A 21177-nucleotide genomic window follows, 5' to 3' on the forward strand; every position below is an offset into this window, starting at 1 on the left:
TTCTCTGGTGCTATTTTGCAGTTCCAGAAAAAAATTCCGCCACAGACCCGGAAAAATGGCGGTATAATAGCAACAGCGCCCGATATCCGCCCACAAAGTTACTTGCGTTTCGCGTTTGATAATTGAATTTTAGATCGTTAAAATAGGGCCCAGTGTTTTCTTTGTTTTTGACCCATGTAACCTACATTTTCAGGTAGGTCTAACAGGTAGGATACAGAAATTGTATAAAGTTATCATTGTATAAAGTTATCAAACACTTCACAGTTTTCACTGCATAAATTATAAAATAAATATAGATTAATCCTTATTAAAGCTACAAATGTTATTCAGCCAAGAGTAGTGAGTGATTTTCTCTTTTTCTTTAGTTTTTTCATTATCCTTAATGACAGACAGCAGCAGGTTTATTAGGCTGCTGTCACTTTAAGACCTGCTGCACATGACGCGGATCTGTGTCCTATTTTCTCAGAACCCTTTACGTTCATTTAAGACTTCATTTAACTCATTTAAGGCTGTGCTTTCGAGGTTACTCAACAAAACGGGCATATTGGCATAATTTGGTTTGTTTTTGTCCTTTCAAGCGATGTCTGAAGTGGCTTTCTGTGCGCACAAGTGTGTGTGTCATCAGACAGGAGATTCCCAGACGCGCACCCGTACTGCACTGCGTTCTCTTTTGTGTTTTATAACACTTGAATGGTTTGAAAGCATTTTCATGATTTTTTTTTTTTTCTTTTATGCAAATGCCCATTTTTCACCATTCCACCATTATTGCTAGATAAAATCAAACAGCGGCCATTGAATATTCTGTTGCTGTGCAATAAAGAACTTAAATGGTTGCAAAGGCAATTTACATTGATTTGAAGTGTTTGGGACTGTTCACCCAGCATGACGGATTGCAGACTTTAGCAAACCTGCATTTTGTAACAAAGTTTGTTGAGATCCCTTGTGGACTCATGTGATATTACAGGATTCTTTTTTTTTTCTTCAGAAAAGCAGGATATTTAAGTATCAGTTTGCCCTTCATTTGATATCATTGTTGTCTTGGAGAAACGTATTTTATGATAGTGACCGTATTTGCAATTATTTTTTTTTTATTTTATTTTTTTTCTACAATCAATGGCAAATGTTCTAAAGCAATTTATTGTGCTGGTTCTGAAATACCCAGTGTCATATTGTCCTTCATCAGCGCAGTCGGCGTCCTCCTTTACGCTTATTAAGTCCTTGTTATGTTCTCTGCAAGTAATGTAGCAGAGCTGTATCCTATTCGATGCCAATCACTTCAACTGTCAGGCTTTACGGGTGTTATGAAGATAAGGATCTGCATCCTGAAATATGTGAAATATTTCTGCAGAGCTAATTAAAAGATGCTACTCAGGTTGCAGTGCGATAAACTTGAACAAGTTATGCAATCGCAACATCAAAAAGACTTGAATGGTCGTTTGATCAATGCATGATTTTGTTTTTCACAAAAAGGCCCTAGCAGGTCATAAAAATGCACTGTACTATGCGCCGGGTCGTACATGATATGGTTGCATATTGCCAATACATGAGACGACTGTTAATTCAACTACTGCAGTATTGTGTTATTTTAAAGGAGACTTTTTAAAACGGAAAACAAATTGGCAAATGAATTGAGAAAAGCAGCTGTTTTTTCTTAAATTAAAAATATATTATTATAACATATTAACCAACAGCATTTTAGTGACACGTTACAATATAAATAAAACTATGTTTCTGTGAATTAAATTGTTCAAGGATGCAAACTTGTCACCTTTTGTTGAAATTTGCCGTTTTAACGGCAGCGGCATCTCTGTTGAAAGCAATGGCCAATCAGACGTGTTTACTGTAAGTCAAAATTCACTCTGAACAAGTTTTTGTTTAACTCGAGTTCACTGACTGCATTCTACACGCTCGCAAATCCTCTCATTATAACATCAAATCATAGACACAATGTAAATAAGAGATGCGTTGTGCCGTGTGTAGTTAGATTCATTGATTATAATATGAGTTTTCACGTGAGTGAGCTCAGTCAGTCGTGCTATAAAGGGAGCGCACTTCCGCTAAATTGTTCCGCGTGTCACTTCTGAAATGACTTTTTACAACCGCCGGACAATGACTTTCTGTTCAGCCAAAACAATCTTTGTTCTTTATTAGATATATTGTTTTATTCTCAAAATATGACTTTGATTTTACTGTTACAACTTTATTCTCAAAACTTTGACTTTACTTGATTTATATTTTAACATGGAAATAAAATGCTGTTTAATATAGGCTAATATTATATAAAAATATTATTAAAATGTATAATATTAATGTATGATTTAATTACAATTTTATTCTCAAAATGAATATATTTTTTATATTTTTATTAAAATATATATATATATTTTTAGTTGTTTTTGCTCCTTTTTAAAGTGGCACATATAGATACACGCATAGTCAAGCACTTCCCAGAGTTTTCAAGAGCTAAAAAAGGTGTATTTTTTTTTTTTAAAGTGTCATTTAGATTTCCACTACACATCTTGACCTTTGCTGACACCTAACTGTTTTTCACATCAACCATCTGTCCGTTTTTCTTCTTTGAAATCACTTCTGAAAGAACATGTGGAGTTTGTTGCCTGCCATACGGATTTATAGCTTTCAGGTAAAACGGTTGCATTTGTGTGGACTTGGCTATCTTTTATGCTTGATGCGAGGTTTGAAATCCTTTTTAGACTTTGTAGTGTGTAGAACCTTGAAAAAAGTAAAGGTGTACAGTAGGTCACCGTCTGTACGTTCCTTTAGAGTACTTGAGCATTTAGCATTGACATGGCGTCCTCTTCTGTAGATGTTGGTTCTGTGGAGGGACTGGCGTACCATCGAGGGTGGGACGTTCTCTACTGGACGAGCTCCACCACAGCCACCGTCACTCGCCACAACGTTGACCAGACCAGACCAAACGCCTTCAACAGAGACACGGTGGTCTCTCTGTCCGAAGAGGACCATCCGCATGTCCTCACTCTGGACGAATGTCAGAAGTAAGTCAAGAGTTTGAAGTTTACCTTAGACATTTCGAAAGGAAGGTTTTTTTTTTGTTTTTTTTTAATGCATTTTTCACCAATATTAAGCCAGTTGGATGTAATTTTCATAAATGGTTGCTTGTGAAATTAAATTCATATTTTGTTCAGTGATTAAAATGTTTTTTTATCCTTTTTTTTTTCAAGTACTTTTCATCAAAGTAAAATAAATCTCAGGTGTCAAAATGTTTCTGGACTGACTCCACCTCTCCTCAAAATAACCCGCGTTGATACATTTGCTTTGATGGCTGTCTTTCCAAAAGGTCGATGAAGGGAGGGATCCTCTAATTATTTCATAGTAATTAGGTGCCAGACCACATACAGTGTATTAATTTTACATCAGTGAGTTATGAGCTTTTAAAAGATTCAGATTTGAAAACAGTGTGACCTGTGCTACAGAGCTTCACGGCAAATGTGGTATTAATTTTCTTTCATTTTCAAATTAGAAAACATTAATTAAGTTGCACATTTATGCATGTATTTATTTTTTTAAATAAGTAGCTTATCTAGCGCAGTGATTCTTAACAAGGTTTTACATTAGACATCAAGTGTGACCTGTACAAAAGTGAAATCAAATGTATGTTAAAGAAAATGTATTATTATTAGCTGCTAAATTGTTCATAGTTCAAAAACAGCAAAACGGCAAAGTTTGACTGAATGCACATAACTTTTAACATCTAAAACAAAAGCGTTTTTTTTTTTTCTCGTCAAAAGTTGATGAATGTAATTTTTTTTTAATTCTTACTACCTGTGATTGTTTTTAATTAGATTTTTCCATTTAGCATCATTTAGCATTTAGATTCCTGCTTTCTGAAATCAGGACTTACGACGGATTTAGGGCCTGTTCACATATCGCATCTTTTGCGCGCTCAAGTTCGTTATTTCAAATGTAGGCGCGCGGTATGCGCGCTCATAATGGGAGCGACGCGGTTGCGGTGCGACGCGCTCGTTTTTTACAAGCGCGTCCGCGCCGCATCAAGATAAAAACATCTCAACTTTTCAGAATGCCGCAAGCGCACCATAGGTCACGTGACAAGAACCAACCAGAGCGCAACTGATGGTTGCTTAGCAACGACAGACGCCTCCGGAGCGCAACCGCCCTAGCGCTTTGGAAAAAGGAGAACGCGGCGCGCCTAGCGTTTTCTACGCGTTTTTAGGCGCGATATGTGAACGCCGCCTTATGGTCACGACTGACACACCACTTTAGGCTATATTAATTCAGTCAGATGTGGGATATTTATATTTATGTCTGACTTTCAACTGTTCCATTGCCTGATGCTTGAAAAATGATCAAATGATCAAAAATGATCACTCAGGTGTGTGAATATAAACAGGATAATTTATTACAGAGTAAAATATATGTAAGATATTTTGAGACTATTTGAGGTTATATGAAAGAGATTATGTGATTATGCCTCAATCTACATTTTAAATTGACTTTAGCATTCCCCACCACCTTATGTTAAATTATATTCAAAGTCGGATGTGAGATATTCCTGTTTATGTCAGCCTTTTACACTTTCCATTACCTGATGCTTGAAAAATAATTTATATAGATAAAAAAAAAGAAGTTTTTGTTAAATTGCTAAGGGTAAACAATGCTATGCTAACGTTAGCTTGTGTTCTTCGGGTGTATGATTATAAACAGGATAATTTACTGTGTTTTACATAGTAATTGTTAGTTAAACAGGATTCTACAGGTGTTCTCTTCACTATTCCAAGTAGGAAGTTGGTTTCTGCAAACCATCATATTTCTTCAGTAACTTCTCAATGGTTTAAAGCACAGTACGCTATCTTTTATCCATAGCAGGAACACAGCTGTTTGTTCTCGAAGGAACATTTCATCATGTTATGCCTTGACAACACTTAGTTGGACTGTAGCAGTCACCGCATTAGCCTGTTAGAGCATTAGCACAGCAATAAGTGACTGCTGCTGTCAGCAAGAAGTCCCAGCAATCCAAAAGCTGCCAAAGATCACAACTAGGAGTCACACGCCGGCACTATCGGCTAACACTGCAAGGTGCCATCTCATGCCAGGTTAGCAAACTCGTCTCAAACACAAGGACATGCTTCGTCCTTCGAGGGACTAGTCTTTTTCTGCCACATTAAAGTAAAAGGGCTGATGCTATTAGGCTGTAGCCCTCTTGATTATAATTGCAGATGAATACATTTTTAATGAGGCTATTAGCATAGCGTAGCATCAAGGGTATACATTCTATTTTTAGAGGAACCTTTGTTTTTTAAAGCGAAATAAAAAATTTTAAGATGGCATTCAAAGAAAACAAGTCTGAAATGCAACAGATTTGAAGATGTAATGCCTCAGAAAAGTTATGTTAGATCTATAAAATGCATTATCATTATTTTGTTAGCAGATGCTGAGTTTGATGGAATCTAATGTTAAAGTGACAGCCCTACTTATATATGACAGAAACAGGGATTTTTATATGTCTATCATCAATTGTGTAGTATTTAAGTCACCCTTAAAAATGTCTAAATGTTATTACATTAAATACTGTCAAACTTTGTGGCATCTGCTAACAAATCATGCTAGTGCTTTTCACAGAACTAGCATATTAGCATAGTGTAGTGTAACATCAAGGGTGTACATTCTATTTTTAGACAACCCTCTGTCAGTTTAACATGTTAATTTACTAAAATGAATTATAAAAATAATCCATGAATAATGCTTTTATCATACTCGTGTGTAATGTGCTGCTTTTCCTGTTTTGTAATGTGAAATGTGTCGTTTTATTGCGCCATTCAAAGCTAACATTTAGGCTATGTCTGAAATTTGACAATTTTGAAGACCTAATTGCTCGGAAAAGTTATGTTGGTCCTGAGAAATGTGCTAGCATAAATTAGGTTTGACATCTAATGTAATGGCATTTAGATGTGTTTCCATCCAAAGTCGCGAATTTAACTTGTACGCAAAATTGGAATATCACATAAAACATTTCAAGAGAACAAAAACGTCACTTCCTGGGAAATTGGAACAAAATATCTGTAATAAAAATGCCACTGTGACTCTTTTTCCTACATCATAAATGTTGCTTCTCAAAGCGTGAGGATTAAACGGAATCAATGCTGGCATGTTATCTTGCGTTTGGATACCTGGTGTTTGTTAGACGCTTCTGGGAAGGATTAACTAAATCATTCTGATGACAGACTTTGGCTCAGGTGTTTCTAAATGATCAAATTAACATTTAAGATGCTGTGCAATGAAATTGTTCTGCTGGTTCATCCAGTTATCCAATTTGCTGAGGCAAAGTCATGTGAGTTTTTTGTTGTCATTTTTTTATTTTTTATTTATGTGCATCTTGGCATTTGCGCATTAAAATAGGTGGATAGCTAGTGACTTAGGTGTACAAGTACTTTAAGCTCACAATTTTATTATAAAAATAGTTTGATGTGATGGCTAACAGTGTGTTTGCACTTCCCACAGCCTGATGTTTTGGACTAACTGGAATGAGCGGAGGCCGAGCATCATGAGGTCAACCTTAACCGGCCGGAACATCCGAGTCATTGTTAGCGTGGATGTCAGCACCCCTAATGGACTCACCATCGACCACAAAGCTGAAAAGCTGTATTTTTCCGACGGCAGTCTCGGGCACATCGAGAGGTGTGATTATGATGGCTCGCACAGATACGTGAGTATGGAGGCGCTTTGTGTGACTTTTGAAAAATGCATGGAAGTGCATTAGCTGAAGTAGAGGCTGTGTCTTAAGAGTGCCGGAAACATCTTTCAGCCTTTGTAAAGCTTTTCTGTTTTGTTGAGGTGAGACATTGAAGGATGACATAAAGAAAGTTCGATCCCATCCGCGGAATACAGGTCACTTGGGTTCAATACATTGTCACTTGAAATCAAATATTTTCTCTGGCCAGGAGGACTGAATAAAAGGTCCTATCGTCATTAAACAATCATTGAACATTGTCCAAGGTAACATTGTCTTTTCAGCATTTTCCATTCCATTCACCTTCAGGATGCACCAATGTGACGCTCACATCCAGTGTGGGCAAATGTCAGCCATAAAGTGACTGAACAACTTTAAACTTTAAACTATGAAACTTGCAGGATGTACAAAAAGACCCCTTATCTATCAAAGATCAAGGCAGATTTGATATCTTATGCCATGACCCCGTTTACAGTTTTAGTAAAATGAACATATTTACTATATTTAACTTTGTTCATGGAGTTATTTCAGTTATTTTAATTGATTAAGCTAAAACAAGTTATTAATAACTCTCTAAGTAAACCTGCTTTTATGTTTACTTCCAACAAGTGCCAGGAACCGCAGGTAAGAGGGTTTGACAACCGCCAACAATGCCGCGGCGCGCTAAACGGCTCCTAGACAGCTAATGAAACTATCTGCTCGCTAGGCTATTAAAAGGTGAAAATTGATCTGGGCGAACAAAAGGAACATTTGTTTTCTTGTGTGTCAGACAGATACAGAGGATAGAGAGGCGGGATCCTGCCAGAGCGCGCTGTAGGAGGTAGTGCCATCTAGGTTACTGGTGACAGATCCGTAGCCTTTTCAAACTTCCTCTAGAGGAAATGACACGTGCAAGATCTTCAACGTACATAGTCTGAGCCACACATTCAAACTCCCAGGAGTTCAAAATTAATCATGCAAATTGGATTTTCCCTTATGAAACTTTCTTAATAAAACAACACTTGAAATATGACCCTATTTGCTTTCTTAAAGGTAAAGTGTGCAATTTCCGAGTTACTTGCATCACCCAACGGAATTGTAAAAAACAACCAAATGAGGCATTTATTTTTACTGGTGACTGTGAGAATCATTAGTCTCAATTCAGATGTGTGGTTTTCACAGTTTTTAATTGTGTAGTTTAACCATTTCTATAAAGAAAGTAGTGAATGTGTTGTAGAAACGTTACAGTGTTCTCAGTTTCAAATTAAGCTTTTCACTTTCAAGTTTTGCAATGTTGCAATTCATTCCAGCCCGCACAAAAAATAATATCCAAAATTTTTTAATTTTATGAGCCAATTTATGAGCACATTCGATTGAAAATCGATCTTTTTACAGAACTCTCCAAATTCAGTCCTATGGGATGTTCTGTAAGTAAGAAAGGGGCGGAGCTTAACAAGTGGTCAATATAGCTTTAAATAAAACAGAAGCAGCTATCTGCACCTTGACTTTATGTTTGAGTTACGCTTCGTCACTTTATTGGGTAGCAAAGTCTAAGTTAATCCCTGCTTATAAGCTTCTTGAATCGTAAGCCTGCGTACGGAGCAGGAATGCCATGTTCTTGTCCACTGGTTTGTAATTCAATGCTAAAAAGTTTTGATCTTAAGAGATCACAAAGAGGTTTTCACCTGTCGAGACGACGGCTCTGATATTAGAGCATCACGCAGATGTGTCTGTCTGCATCTTTCATCCTGTTCCCCCACCTTTAGAAATGCTCTGAGATAGACGAAGGAACACTTGACTGCGAGAGGGTGAGAACACGTGTTTGACATATTGTCATGTAGGATTAAAGCGCGAGCCTTACTCTCCACACGCCGAGCCGCCTATTATTACAGAAAGACTCTGGCAATCAAACGGACGGCCCTTCAGAGACATCTGTGTCTGTGTGTGTTGCTGAAGAGCGGTTAATGCCACACTTCATAACAGATGTGTGTGGCTTACGAAGCCTTCGGAAATAACTAGCAGAATCTGCGAAAAGCTCTTAAGGCTGGAGAAAATGTGTGTAACCTCTTTTTGTGTTGATTGGTTGCATGCAGTTAGCAGAGAAACTGCAATGAAGAATTTGCAGTGGCTTGTTTTGTGGACATTTTAACCTTAACCTCGCATGAAGGCTATCTCCCCCCCCACCCCCACACACACACACACACACACACACACACACACACACACACACACACACATACATTTACGATATATTTTCCACTGAGTTAAGGTCCTTGCTCACTGAGTCCGAAATTTTCGTAAGCGTTTTTTCGTATTCGTCATTCGGTGACTCTGAATTGTCAAACCGCCTCTCAAAATGCTTGCTACGGATGCGAAAAATGCTGAAAATTGAACCCGTTTAGATTTTTTTTTATTGCGGACGAAAGTTTCGGAGGCAGTTTGTAAACGTGATTGACACAACGTGAGGCCGTATTTAGTTCTTAACGCGCGGAAATTTCAGATGAAAATTTCGGACTCAGTTTGCTTGTTTTTGATATGAATCGGGCGTTGTTTCAGTGAAAGATTTCAGCGGTAATCGAATGGTGAATTGTTTACCAAAGCCTAACATTACACACATTTGTCGAGTATTTATTTTGAAACCTACTTCGTTCCCCTCTCTACCACCTCAGCGTTTCTGAGTGATTCTAATCAATGAATTTCTGATTTCCGTTCATTTCCTTCAGGCACACGAAGAACAGACCCTCTCTCCACAACTTGTCTTCCTCCCCGAGGCCATGCGTGATGTATCCCCGTGTCTGTTATGGCAGAGATTCCATTTACACTCTCCGCAGATCTGGCTTAATCATTTATAATGTCAGGGATAATGGAGGAGGGCTGTCCTTCGGGTGTCACGGTGGTTTCCCCCTCCGGCTCTGGCCAGGCCTGTGTGTGTGTGTGAATTATACAGTCACTCAGTGGGGTTTATTTTGGTCTGTGCACCTTTGTGATGAAGCGCAAAAAGTAAAACTGCCTGATGGAACTGTCCTGTACGACATGAGAGATAGTTTGTTTTATTTATTACCGGTGCTTAAGTTATTGAATGATTTTTACAAGGATCTATCTATCTATCTATCTATCTATCTATCTATCTATCTATCTATCTATCTATCTATCTATCTATCTATCTATCTATCTATCTATCGTTCTATCGTTCTATCGTTCTATTGTTCTATCTATCGTTCTATCTTTCTATCTTTCTATCGTTCTATCGTTCTATCTATCTATCTGTCATTCTATCTATCTATCTATCTATCTATCTATCGTTCTATCGTTCTATTGTTCTATCTATCGTTCTATCTTTCTATCTTTCTATCGTTCTATCTATCTATCTGTCATTCTATCTATCTATCTATCATCTATCTATCTATCTATCTATCTATCTATCTATCTATCTATCTATCTATCTATCGTTCTATCTATCGTTCTATCGTTCTATCTATCGTTCTATCGTTAATTTGTTCTATCGTTTTATCTGTCATTCTTTCTATCTATCTATCTATCTATCTATCTATCTATCTATCTATCTATCTATCGTTCTATCTATCGTTCTATCTATCTATCGTTCTATCGTTCTATCTATCGTTCTATCGTTAATTTGTTCTATCGTTTTATCTGTCATTCTTTCTATCTATCTATCTATCTATCTATCTATCATCTATCTATCTATCTATCTATCGTTCTATCTATCTATCTATCTATCGTTCTATCGTTCTATCTATCTATCTATCGTTCTATCGTTAATTTGTTCTATCGTTCTATCTGTCATTCTATCTATCTATCTATCTATCTATCTATCTATCTATCTATCTATCTATCTATCGTTCTATCGTTCTATCGTTAATTTGTTCTATCGTTCTATCTGTCATTCTATCTATCTATCTATCTATCTATCTATCTATCTATCTATCTATCTATCTATCATTCTATCTATCTATCGTTCTATCTATCGTTCTATCGTTCTATCGTTAATTTGTTCTATCGTTTTATCTGTCATTCTTTCTATCTATCTATCTATCTATCTATCTATCTATCTATCTATCGTTCTATTGTTCTATCTATCGTTCTATCTTTCTATCTTTCTATCGTTCTATCTATCTATCTGTCATTCTATCTATCTATCTATCTATCTATCTATCTATCTATCTATCTATCTATCTATCTATCTATCTATCTATCGTTCTATCGTTAATTTGTTCTATCGTTTTATCTGTCATTCTTTCTATCTATCTATCTATCTATCTATCTATCTATCTATCTATCTATCTATCTATCGTTCTATCTATCTATCGTTCTATCTATCGTTCTATCGTTCTATCGTTAATTTGTTCTATCGTTTTATCTGTCATTCTTTCTATCTATCTATCTATCTATCTATCTATCTATCTATCTATCTATCTATCTATCTATCTATCATCTATCTATCTATCTATCTATCTATCGTTCTATCTATCTATCGTTCTATCGTTCTATCTATCTATCTATCGTTCTATCGTTAATTTGTTCTATCGTTCTATCTGTCATTCTATCTATCTATCTATCTATCTATCTATCTATCTATCTATCTATCTATCGTTCTATCGTTAATTTGTTCTATCGTTCTATCTGTCATTCTATCTATCTATCTATCTATCTATCTATCTATCTATCTATCTATCTATCTATCTATCTATCTATCTATCTATCATTCTATCTATCTATCGTTCTATCTATCGTTCTATCGTTAATTTGTTCTATCGTTTTATCTGTCATTCTTTCTATCTATCTATCTATCTATCTATCATTCTATCTATCTTTCGTTCTATCTATCGTTCTATCGTTAATTTGTTCTATCGTTTTATCTGTCATTCTTTCTATCTATCTATCTATCTATCTATCTATCTATCTATCTATCTATCTATCTATCTATCTATGTGTCTAAAAAGCTAGCTAGCTTTTTAGTATTTTATTTAAAAAAAAAAAAAAAAATGCATTTCACGCATAAGCCTTTAGGTCAAAACTTTAAGGTCATGAGAAGCATATTCACCCAAGCATGCCAAAACTTTGACTCTGTCTATAAACTGGAATATTTAACAGGGCTCCTTTTTAAAAACATTTTTTTATTACCAGGTTATTTCTCTCACCTAAATTCTGCCCCTTAAATTTGTAGGTCATTGTGAAATCAAGACCCGGAACGTTCTTTGGCTTGGCAATTTACAGAGACTTCATCTTCTGGTCCGACTGGACTCAGCGGGCCGTGATCCGCTCTGATAAGTTCACCGGAGCCAATACAAAAGTACTCCGTGCGGACATCCCTCATCAACCGATGGGAATCGTCGCTGTTTCCAATGACACCAACAGCTGTATGTAATTCCTTTCCTTTGTTTCTTAAAATAAATTTAGCATTGAACTCAAACCAAATGTTTGTACTTTAATTGAAGCTCAAGTCTAGTGACAACAAACCATTGTAGTTTATTTCTAAAACCCTTGAATCAAAGAAAGTTATCAAACAGAATGTTCTTGAAAACTAGCATATGAGCATGGTTCTTGGTTGACGTACCGGATGATTTGCAGTCTTGTTTGTATTAGTCACACAAAGCTTGTTTGTATTATTCACACAAGGGGTCTGAGATGCTTACTCTGTGATGACAGCGAATACAATCCAAAGTCACTGATGTTAGATGCGTCACAAGTCACTCGGGGCTTTTTTTGATGGATGCGCAGTGAAGCTAGGACAAAATCAACACATTCTGATATTGGGGTCAGTTAAACTCAACACAGTCACAATATTCTTTGCTGATTCTACATATTTTGTGGCAAGCTGGATTTATGTCAGCACGGCATGATAAGTACAGAGACAAATCATATTAATGAGTGACTTTACATCATCAGAGGGGACTTTAATCCAGTAATTAAAGGCTGATATATTTCCATAAGTTAAGTCAAATAAAGTTCTGTTCAGAGTAAAGGACTTTTCTCGATTCAGATTACATCTATATATTCAGATCCTGAATCAGAATTGTGATCTAGTTTCAGATTATAACCTGTACTCAAATACAGATTGTGAATTATTCCTTTTGCTCCGAATCCATATTCTGAATTCAGATTATCTAAATTGTACATCCATATTGTAATCTAGATTCTGTTTGCTTTGAATATATAGATCCAGATTGTGATCTAGATTCCTATTACATGGAACATATAGATTTTAAAACAAGATTTAGATTTAGATTACAATCTATATTGTACCTCCATATTGTTGTCTAGATTTGCTCCTTATATATAAATTCTAAAATATAATATAGTGATCTAAATTCAGATTTATGAGCTGGAAATACAGACTGTGATTCATATTATTTTGGATTCAGATTATGATCTATATTTTACATCCAGATTGTTATCCGTATTCCGTTTGCACTAAATATTAAACGGATACTAAAATATTTGATTCATAAATCAAAATTGTGATTTAGGTTGAGTTAGATTCAGATTATGATCTAGACTCTAAATACAATTTATAATTTAGAATCATTTTCTAAATCTAGATTCTAGATTGAGGTTATGATCTATTTTTCACATCTCTGATTATAACCCAAACTCCGTTTGCTCTGAATATATAGATTCTAAATTGGAATTGATTTAGATTCCAATAATGATTTATGTTCATGTTCCTTTTTTTATTAGTCTAGATTCTGGATCAAAACTTTTATTTAAGATTGTACATTTCCCCTCCTTTTTTTTAAATAAGAGATATAGAAATGGCCATCAGGTGTGCATTTTATTTATGATATATTTATAAATATATTTTAAAAAGAAAAATTCAAGTGCATATATTTGCATGCTTTAAATGTGCATTTTCAGTTGTGCATTGGGGTTCTTCAGACAAAAATCCCACTAAATGCCCAGCCTGGCCTGCACTGCTGGAAGTACATTTACATAAATTCTGTTTAGTGACCATGGTGACTTTTACGTTTATGTGTCCCGACCACGAAACTTACACCTGCAGTGCTTGGTAATTGCATCTGTTCAAACTCACAAGGAGCACCACATTTCAAGTGCCTTAGGCGCAAATCTTTTAATGCGTAGAAACCAAACTCGATTCTCCCGGGAAGTAAAACTGCACCATGAAATTTACCGAATTAGCAGAATTTATAGTACGTGACACATTTATAGAATGCCCGCTTTCCACTCCGCTTCTTTCTTGGCTTCGATAGAGACATTTCTTTGTTTGCGGTTCAAGCCTCTGTGTTTCAAATGACTCTAATGGAAGCAGCTTAGATGCTTGGCATCCTAAACCGCAAATGGAGATTTTCTCATCTCAGGCCTCTCTTTGGAGATTTGGACCTCGGTGGCCACCGTTCCTCCTATCTATACACCGCAGATGACTCTATTAAGGGAATTCGCTCAGACTGTGATATAACATGCTGAAAAACATATTTACAGTCATTCCGCCCATTATTTTTTTAAGTCATAATTCAAATAAAAGAGTAAAAACTGCTAAGACAGACTTGGAATGAACATTCTATCATAATTTTTTTCACCATTTTGAATATAATGAAAATTTTTCTTTGTAGGTAAACTGTCTTTAAAAGTGGCGGCCATCTGCAATTCCTTTTATTCCAACTAATAAACATTCCTTTATAATCACCGGCCAACAGAAATCAGCCATCGATGAGTCCAAGCTATTTAAAGCCCCATCCCATAATAAGCAAAAGCCTCCCAGGACTGAAGCCTCATGTCGCTACGGTGAAAGACTCTGGCCCAGTGCACTCTTCTGAATCCTCACCATTTGTGCAGGGGAATACACTCGGCCCAAGGCTCTAGAATCTGGCAGTCGTGTGTTTGTAGATAGTGCACGGTTCAGAGACCCGCTCTCCACGCCAGCGTCTGTGCCAAACACAGTTCAAACTCACACCCGCTGAGGAGCCCAACCCTCTGACTGGCACTGCAAGAGTGCCCTTCAAACCATGTGTGTGTGTGTCTGCAGTGCCAGGCAGAATGTGTTGCATTAAAGGGGTCCTATTATGCCCTTTTATGAAGTCTTGGCTTTGTTTTTGGGGTGTACTAGAATAGGTTTTCCATGCTTGATTGTTCCAAAAACATTCTTTTTCACATATTTTACATTATTGCAGCTCTCTTCCCAGTTTGTCTTAAACGCCCTGTTTAGTTCCTGTTTCGATGGAGCCCCTCCTTCCGAAATACGAAATGTGCTCTGATTGGTTAGCTGGCCCAGTGTGTTGTGATTGGCGAACCACTTTGAGAGTGTTCCGGAAATGTCAGACCCCTTACCATAACTGCGAGTTACATCTGCTCAGGTGGCGTCAATTTTGCCATACCAATTTAAAATGTTTACAAGCAAGAGGATCATGCAGAACCCTTGCAAGCACAGATTTGACAGGACATTTAAGTATTGGTGAACACCAAGCAGCAACCCTCCGGTCTCTCTCTTGAATCCAACACGGAAGTGACTTAAACTGCAATTCATCGAATGGCCGCTAGAGACAGGCTCCAAAAGAGAGTCGATCCCATATTAATATGCCCAACTTTACAGCAAACAAAACTGTTTACAGCCTGGTACAAAAAGTGGTTTTGGTCTATATAGCTAATTTTGCCCTTCATGACAACTGTTAGGGGGGTGAATTTTTTTATAACTCATCCATTTAAATTACATTAAGCCTTAAAGTTCTGCATAATTAAGGGCGTGGCCACTTGAGTGACAGGTGGATTGCCGCTGCTGTCACTACTAGCCGTTTGTCTGCTGTCTGTTAGCCGGCACGTCACCTCAGCTAATCCCGCCTCTTTGCCCATTTTCGGTTGCTGCAAAGATGGCAATGGCCGGTTCCGCCCACTTTTAGCTTCAAAAATGCTCTTTAGAAACCTACGGGTGACGTCACGGACACTACGTCCATTGTTTTATACAGTCTATGGTGAACACTGACAATCTTACAAAAGCAAGAGCCCCATAGTTAAACACTACATTGACACTGTTATGTTGGCTAGCATGCTAGCAGAGCCAAACAGCTTTGCCCTTTGTTTACATCGTTGCAACAACATAAAAGGTATAATTGGAACTGTTAATAGAAAACACTAACAAATAATAAAATCAAATAATATTAAAAATGGAAAAAGACAGCATCTCTTCGAAATGACAACAACTCGCTACCAAAGCAGGTCTTCTTTTTCTTCTCTAGCACAGCTTAACCAGGCATCTCCCCTTTTTTTGTGTATTCCGTGGGTGGGGATTATTTAAATGAGTGACACTGTGACTTCACAAGATCCGGAAGAAACGCGTTGTAGTTCTTAAAGTGTTTTCTGTGAAAGAGAATATCTCCCTTTGGAGTTGACTTTGAGCTTTGTAGCCTTGCAGATCTTTTTATGCTCGAACAGCAACATCCAAGTGCCATTTTTTTTAATAATATTTCTTCAATGATAAAGTCGTTGTGTTTTTTTTGTTATTTTTTGTTATTTTTTTCCTTTCACCCAAAGATCCTGCCTTGCTTTCTTTATTCCATGGAACACAAAATAAGTTACTGTCCAAGCTCCTTCTTACCATCTTCTTCTTTCCAAACACATTCAAATGTGGTGCCAAACGTAGGATTTGTTTAAAGTCGGCATGAAGCGGAAGTTGCGATAGTATTTTCTTGACATATATCCAGGTGAAACGGCTTCTCGAACAAGAGAAAATGGAGGAAGAGATGTCCTGTAAGAGGGAGGGGAAGTTATTTACACATGATTTGAAAAATATGATGCGCACGGATAAATCATTTATAAAACAGCAATATTCCATAAAAAATTGTTGATTTTGATTTCATGGTGACTTTAAATTCCTTACCCTAAGTATGAGTTATAAAACTTGTCAAACAGTTGGATGTGTCACAATTTGTTACGAGTGATTTGTTATCAAGGATTTCTCTTATTACTTCCAGGTGAGTCGTCCCCCTGCAGTGTGAATAATGGAGGGTGCCATGACCTCTGCCTTTTGACTCCGCTTGGTGTGGTAAACTGTACTTGCCGTGGGGAACGGATATTACTGGATGATAACAGATGTGTATGTAAGTCCTGTACCCTCTCTCTCTCTGTTTCTCTAGCTCATTTTCCTGGACTTTTTTTCAACTCGCCCCAAATTTTTATGTCCCGGTACTTTGAGTTATGTGGCTAAGTCCATATGCTGTGGCCAAACAACTTTATTACTTCACCATCCTTCTGTAGGTCCAGTTAGTGCACTAGTAAGAACTCTTGAAAGATTCTGTATCTGAATTGAATGACTGTGATTGTGATTTGGATTCTACATCAAGATTGTAATTTAGATTCATGTTGCTCTGAATATAGATGTGAATATAGATTCTTGATCAAGATTGTGGTCTAGATTCAGATCCATATTCTATATCTAGATTGTATTTCAGATTTCCATATGCTTTGAATATAGATTCTTGATCAAGATTGTGGTCTAGATTCAGATCCATATTCTATATCTAGATTGTATTTCAGATTTCCATATGCTTTGAATATAGATTCTTGATCAAGATTGTGGTCTAGAATCAGATCCATATTCTAAATCCAGATTGTGATTCAGATTCAATTTGCTCTCAATATGTAATTCTGGAACCAGATTATGATTTATATTGTATATCCATTTTGCAATTCCAAATCATTCTCACTCTGAATGTAGATTCCAAATCCAGATTGAGATTCAGATTTGTTTGGCTCATAATTTAGGTTCAGGATCCATATTATGAAAGACAACTGTATATCCAGATTGTAATCCAGATTTCCCTTACTCTGAATATAGATTCCAAATCAAGAATGTGATCAGGATTCAGATTATAATCCATAGTATAAATCATGATTAATTCTGGAACCAGATTATGATCTGTATTGTACATCCAGATTGTAATCCAAATTCATTTTGCTATGAATATAGATTGTAAATCCAGATTGTGATCTAAATTCTTGTTTCAGATTGTGGAATAAATTCTTATTCCAGATTGTGATCCAAATAATTTTTGCTACACTTTAAATGCCAAGGGGATACCAGTTTTAGATCCTATCTCGATATATAGCATTATACACTGCTTTAAGTCTAAATACTTCAGCTGCATAGTTGATACTTTTGGCTAGATCTAGATATTAGATGTTTTGCTACTCTAGTAATCAAGATAATGGATACCTTAAATTTGGACTTGAAGGTTCTCCTATAGGTCTTGATACTGAAACATCCATCAACCTGGAATGGATCTTTATTTATATTTGTATTCTCTCTCTCCAAACTTTAAGAATATTAGATGATTTGATGCTTAGATTCAGGACAGCTTTATACAGACACTATTCACAGTGACTTTCAGTCTGGGATTGCAACAGTGCTCAACACTCGCTTGGAGAGGATTACGGGGTTTATACACAGATGTGGTTTTGTGTTCTAACAGCTAGACATAGTGCATCTGATGGAAGAGAACAGAACACAGGGGACTCAATGAAAAGGCCAAGGAGAGATCACTCTGACATTTGTGTAAATAGACCAACAGTAAAAAAAAAAAAAAAGTGCAAATGGAACTTGCTCTTTTGCCACGTCTGACCTTGAGCCCTTGGCCGATTATTTTTCAAACACTCTAGCAGTCAATGCAATTCCTTAATATTTACATCAGCACTGCACATCTACAAATCTCTTTTACTCTCGTCTTCTAGCCATGAACTCCTCATGTAACATCCACTCTGAGTTCCAGTGCGGAAACGGAGAATGCATTGATTACCAGCTGACATGTGATGGAATCGCACACTGCAAAGACAGGTCGGATGAAAAGATGCAGTATTGCGGTAAGGATTCAATCAGGCAGGCAGGCAGGATGTTATGTTTGAGCCCTCAGGTTTCATCTCTAAACTGAATTCGAAATTCGAATGGGCTAATGTCTCTACAGCAGTCTGGCTAAAACATAATGAGTGTGAGTGATGTGACAGACTCACTTTCTCTCTCTTTCTCTCTCTCTGTCCTTACATTCTCAAGCAGAGTTTCACATAAAGCAGTTGTTCTTGGATAGTTTTGCTATTATCCACTATTACCCATCCATCCATCTTAAATGGCATTGCTGTTGTTACATGTCCTATGCCTAATGCCTCAACTTTTTCATTCTCTAGAAAACCGGAACTGCAGACACGGCTTTAAATCATGCTATAACCAGCGATGCGTGGCCAATTATCACTTCTGTAATGGCGTGAATGATTGCGGGGATAACTCAGATGAAGCTTACTGTAACAGTGGGTATTTTTTCTTCTTCTTAAAGATTTGAAACACATGCTCAGTCCAGTGTTGGTCAGTCCAGGAATCTTAGTTTCTCAATGTTCAACACAACTAGAGAAATTCAGACCATTAATCAATACACCCTTGAATCATTGCCTTATTTGAACATCTACACAGATGTTAAATCTAACAGCATTAAGCTTTAATGCAGAAACATCTATAATGTAGACAGTACAAACCACAGATCTCTATACTAAGCATCAGTGAAGGCCAATGCAAGTTGTTCTCTTGGCAGCAATGCAGAATCGAAATGGCAAAAGTTTTGCATTCACACTATCTCTGGACTTGAAAATGGAGTAGATCTCATTTTTCTGTAAACAAGTTTCAGTTTAGTTTCTGTTGAAACATTGTCTGCTTAAATATTAATTATTTAAATTTGAATTATTATTTAAAATGTGGAATTAAGCAAATTTATTAGGGAAGTTAACCCATAACACTTTGCGTTCACATTACATACTGAACTGATTTGAATTCAGATTGCCTTAAAGGGGTCTGACTTCATTTAAAGCTTTCTGGTGCCTGGCTTCAATCAGAGCTTCACACTTGAGCCAAAAATCTTGTAAACTACATTCAGAGCCCTGAAATGGATAAAGTTATAGGTTCTTAAACTATGCCATGATTGAACTGTGTAACATCATTTCTATTTTACTATGTTTGGGCAATCATCATTAAATTCAAATAAAATAAAATCTTAAGGGTAATGCAGAGCATCTACATTTTCCCCTGTGGTTCCAGATTCCTCGTGTTTGTCTTCTGAGCGACGTTGTGCAGATGGTTCCTGTATCCCTTCATCATTCTGGTGTAATCAGATCATCGATTGTGCTGACGCATCGGACGAGAAAATCTGTAGTAAGATTAACATGTGAAGGCGCTTGCCTGTTCGCACTTCTGATGGTGTGAGTTTGCGTGTCACTGAGCGTGTGAAACACTCGTCTCACTGCCCACTCTGTGTTTCTAGATAGCACAGACTGCATGGAATACTACAGACTGGGTGCTCGCGCCAGCAAAAGCGAGAGGTTTCTAAGCTGCAATTCCACGTCTCTGTGTGTTCATCCCTCCTGGATCTGTGACGGAGCCAATGACTGTGGGGATTACGCAGACGAAATACACTGCCACGGTAGAAATGCATTTGCATTCTCTCTCTATTTTCTCTTGTTTGTTTGTGTTCAAAGTACAAGATTGTCACGTTCAGAATGGAAAATAGCATTGGGAACAAAGGGAATTTTTTACAAAGTTCGCATTGCGGTGCAGTGACGGCTCACATCGCTAGTGCCTTTTATGATGCTCTGAAACATGGACTTTTTTTTGACTCAATCACACTGAGTCCTGCCAAATTTTTGACAGTAATATGCTTAGATATTTATGATATATGTAGTAGGACCAGGTCCTACTGGGAATATTTAGTGAATTAATAAGTCCTTTCGGTTAAATAAAACACAACTCTGGAAGTCAATGAATATGTAGAGTTTTTTGTGCAGAACTTTACGATCCTGTCAGAATTTATGAGTTGAGCAGCGCCTCAATATCGTAATTAAAAGTTGGAAACTCTGGATTTTCTTTGAAACCTGTAAGTTGGGGCATGCCAATGAAATAATCATGGTGGAGAAGGGTTGCTAACGACCATAACTTAAGTTTAATTGTGAATGTTGACTCTACAGTTCAGTAGTGTTGATATTGAGGAATTCTCTCTCTCTCACACACACATATAAATACATATATATATATAAGTCTTTTTTTTATTATGATTTTCATATTTTAAAATGTAATCTTTGGATCTTGGAAAAGGGCTAAACAAAACATACAATATATAAGGGCATTTGAAAAATAGCGAATATAAATTATACCATGGTAAACTTTTTCCTAGACAGTTTTAATGTCTTTATACAGCAAAAGAAAAATGTTTTAATAAAAACCAATGCCTTGGGACATAAAAGTGCCTGTAAACACCCATTTATGATTTCCAAAATTCTCTATACGGTAGAATCTTCCCTGGAGGTCTTGAAGGCTGAAATACATCATACAAAATATATGATTGTTTGCTAAAGTTTCTAGCACTGATTCTCTGGGAATGTTTGCTCAAAAAACTGCAGAGAAGTCTCTCAGAATTGAATTGAAATATGAAGACTGTTCAGCTCTTGACATTTGCTGTGGTTTCTCCAGTCAGTTG

At 36.8% G+C, this 21177-nt stretch overlaps 1 protein-coding gene across 1 annotated transcript in view; it reads left to right on the forward strand.

The window, feature by feature from the left end:
* The window catches only part of lrp1ba (low density lipoprotein receptor-related protein 1Ba), a 228690-nt gene that overhangs the window by 138255 nt on the left and 69258 nt on the right, over nucleotides 1-21177 (forward strand). Inside the window, exons 42-49 of the mRNA XM_079889543.1 lie at nucleotides 2825-3014; nucleotides 6496-6700; nucleotides 11889-12081; nucleotides 16645-16770; nucleotides 18401-18529; nucleotides 18848-18967; nucleotides 19746-19859; nucleotides 19969-20127. Coding sequence (XP_079745669.1) covers nucleotides 2825-3014; nucleotides 6496-6700; nucleotides 11889-12081; nucleotides 16645-16770; nucleotides 18401-18529; nucleotides 18848-18967; nucleotides 19746-19859; nucleotides 19969-20127 — 1236 coding nt within the window. The remainder of the gene's footprint in view (nucleotides 1-2824; nucleotides 3015-6495; nucleotides 6701-11888; nucleotides 12082-16644; nucleotides 16771-18400; nucleotides 18530-18847; nucleotides 18968-19745; nucleotides 19860-19968; nucleotides 20128-21177) is intronic.

Source organism: Squalius cephalus (genome assembly GCF_949319135.1).
Source record: "Squalius cephalus genome assembly, chromosome: 13".
Taxonomy (NCBI): domain Eukaryota; kingdom Metazoa; phylum Chordata; class Actinopteri; order Cypriniformes; family Leuciscidae; genus Squalius; species Squalius cephalus.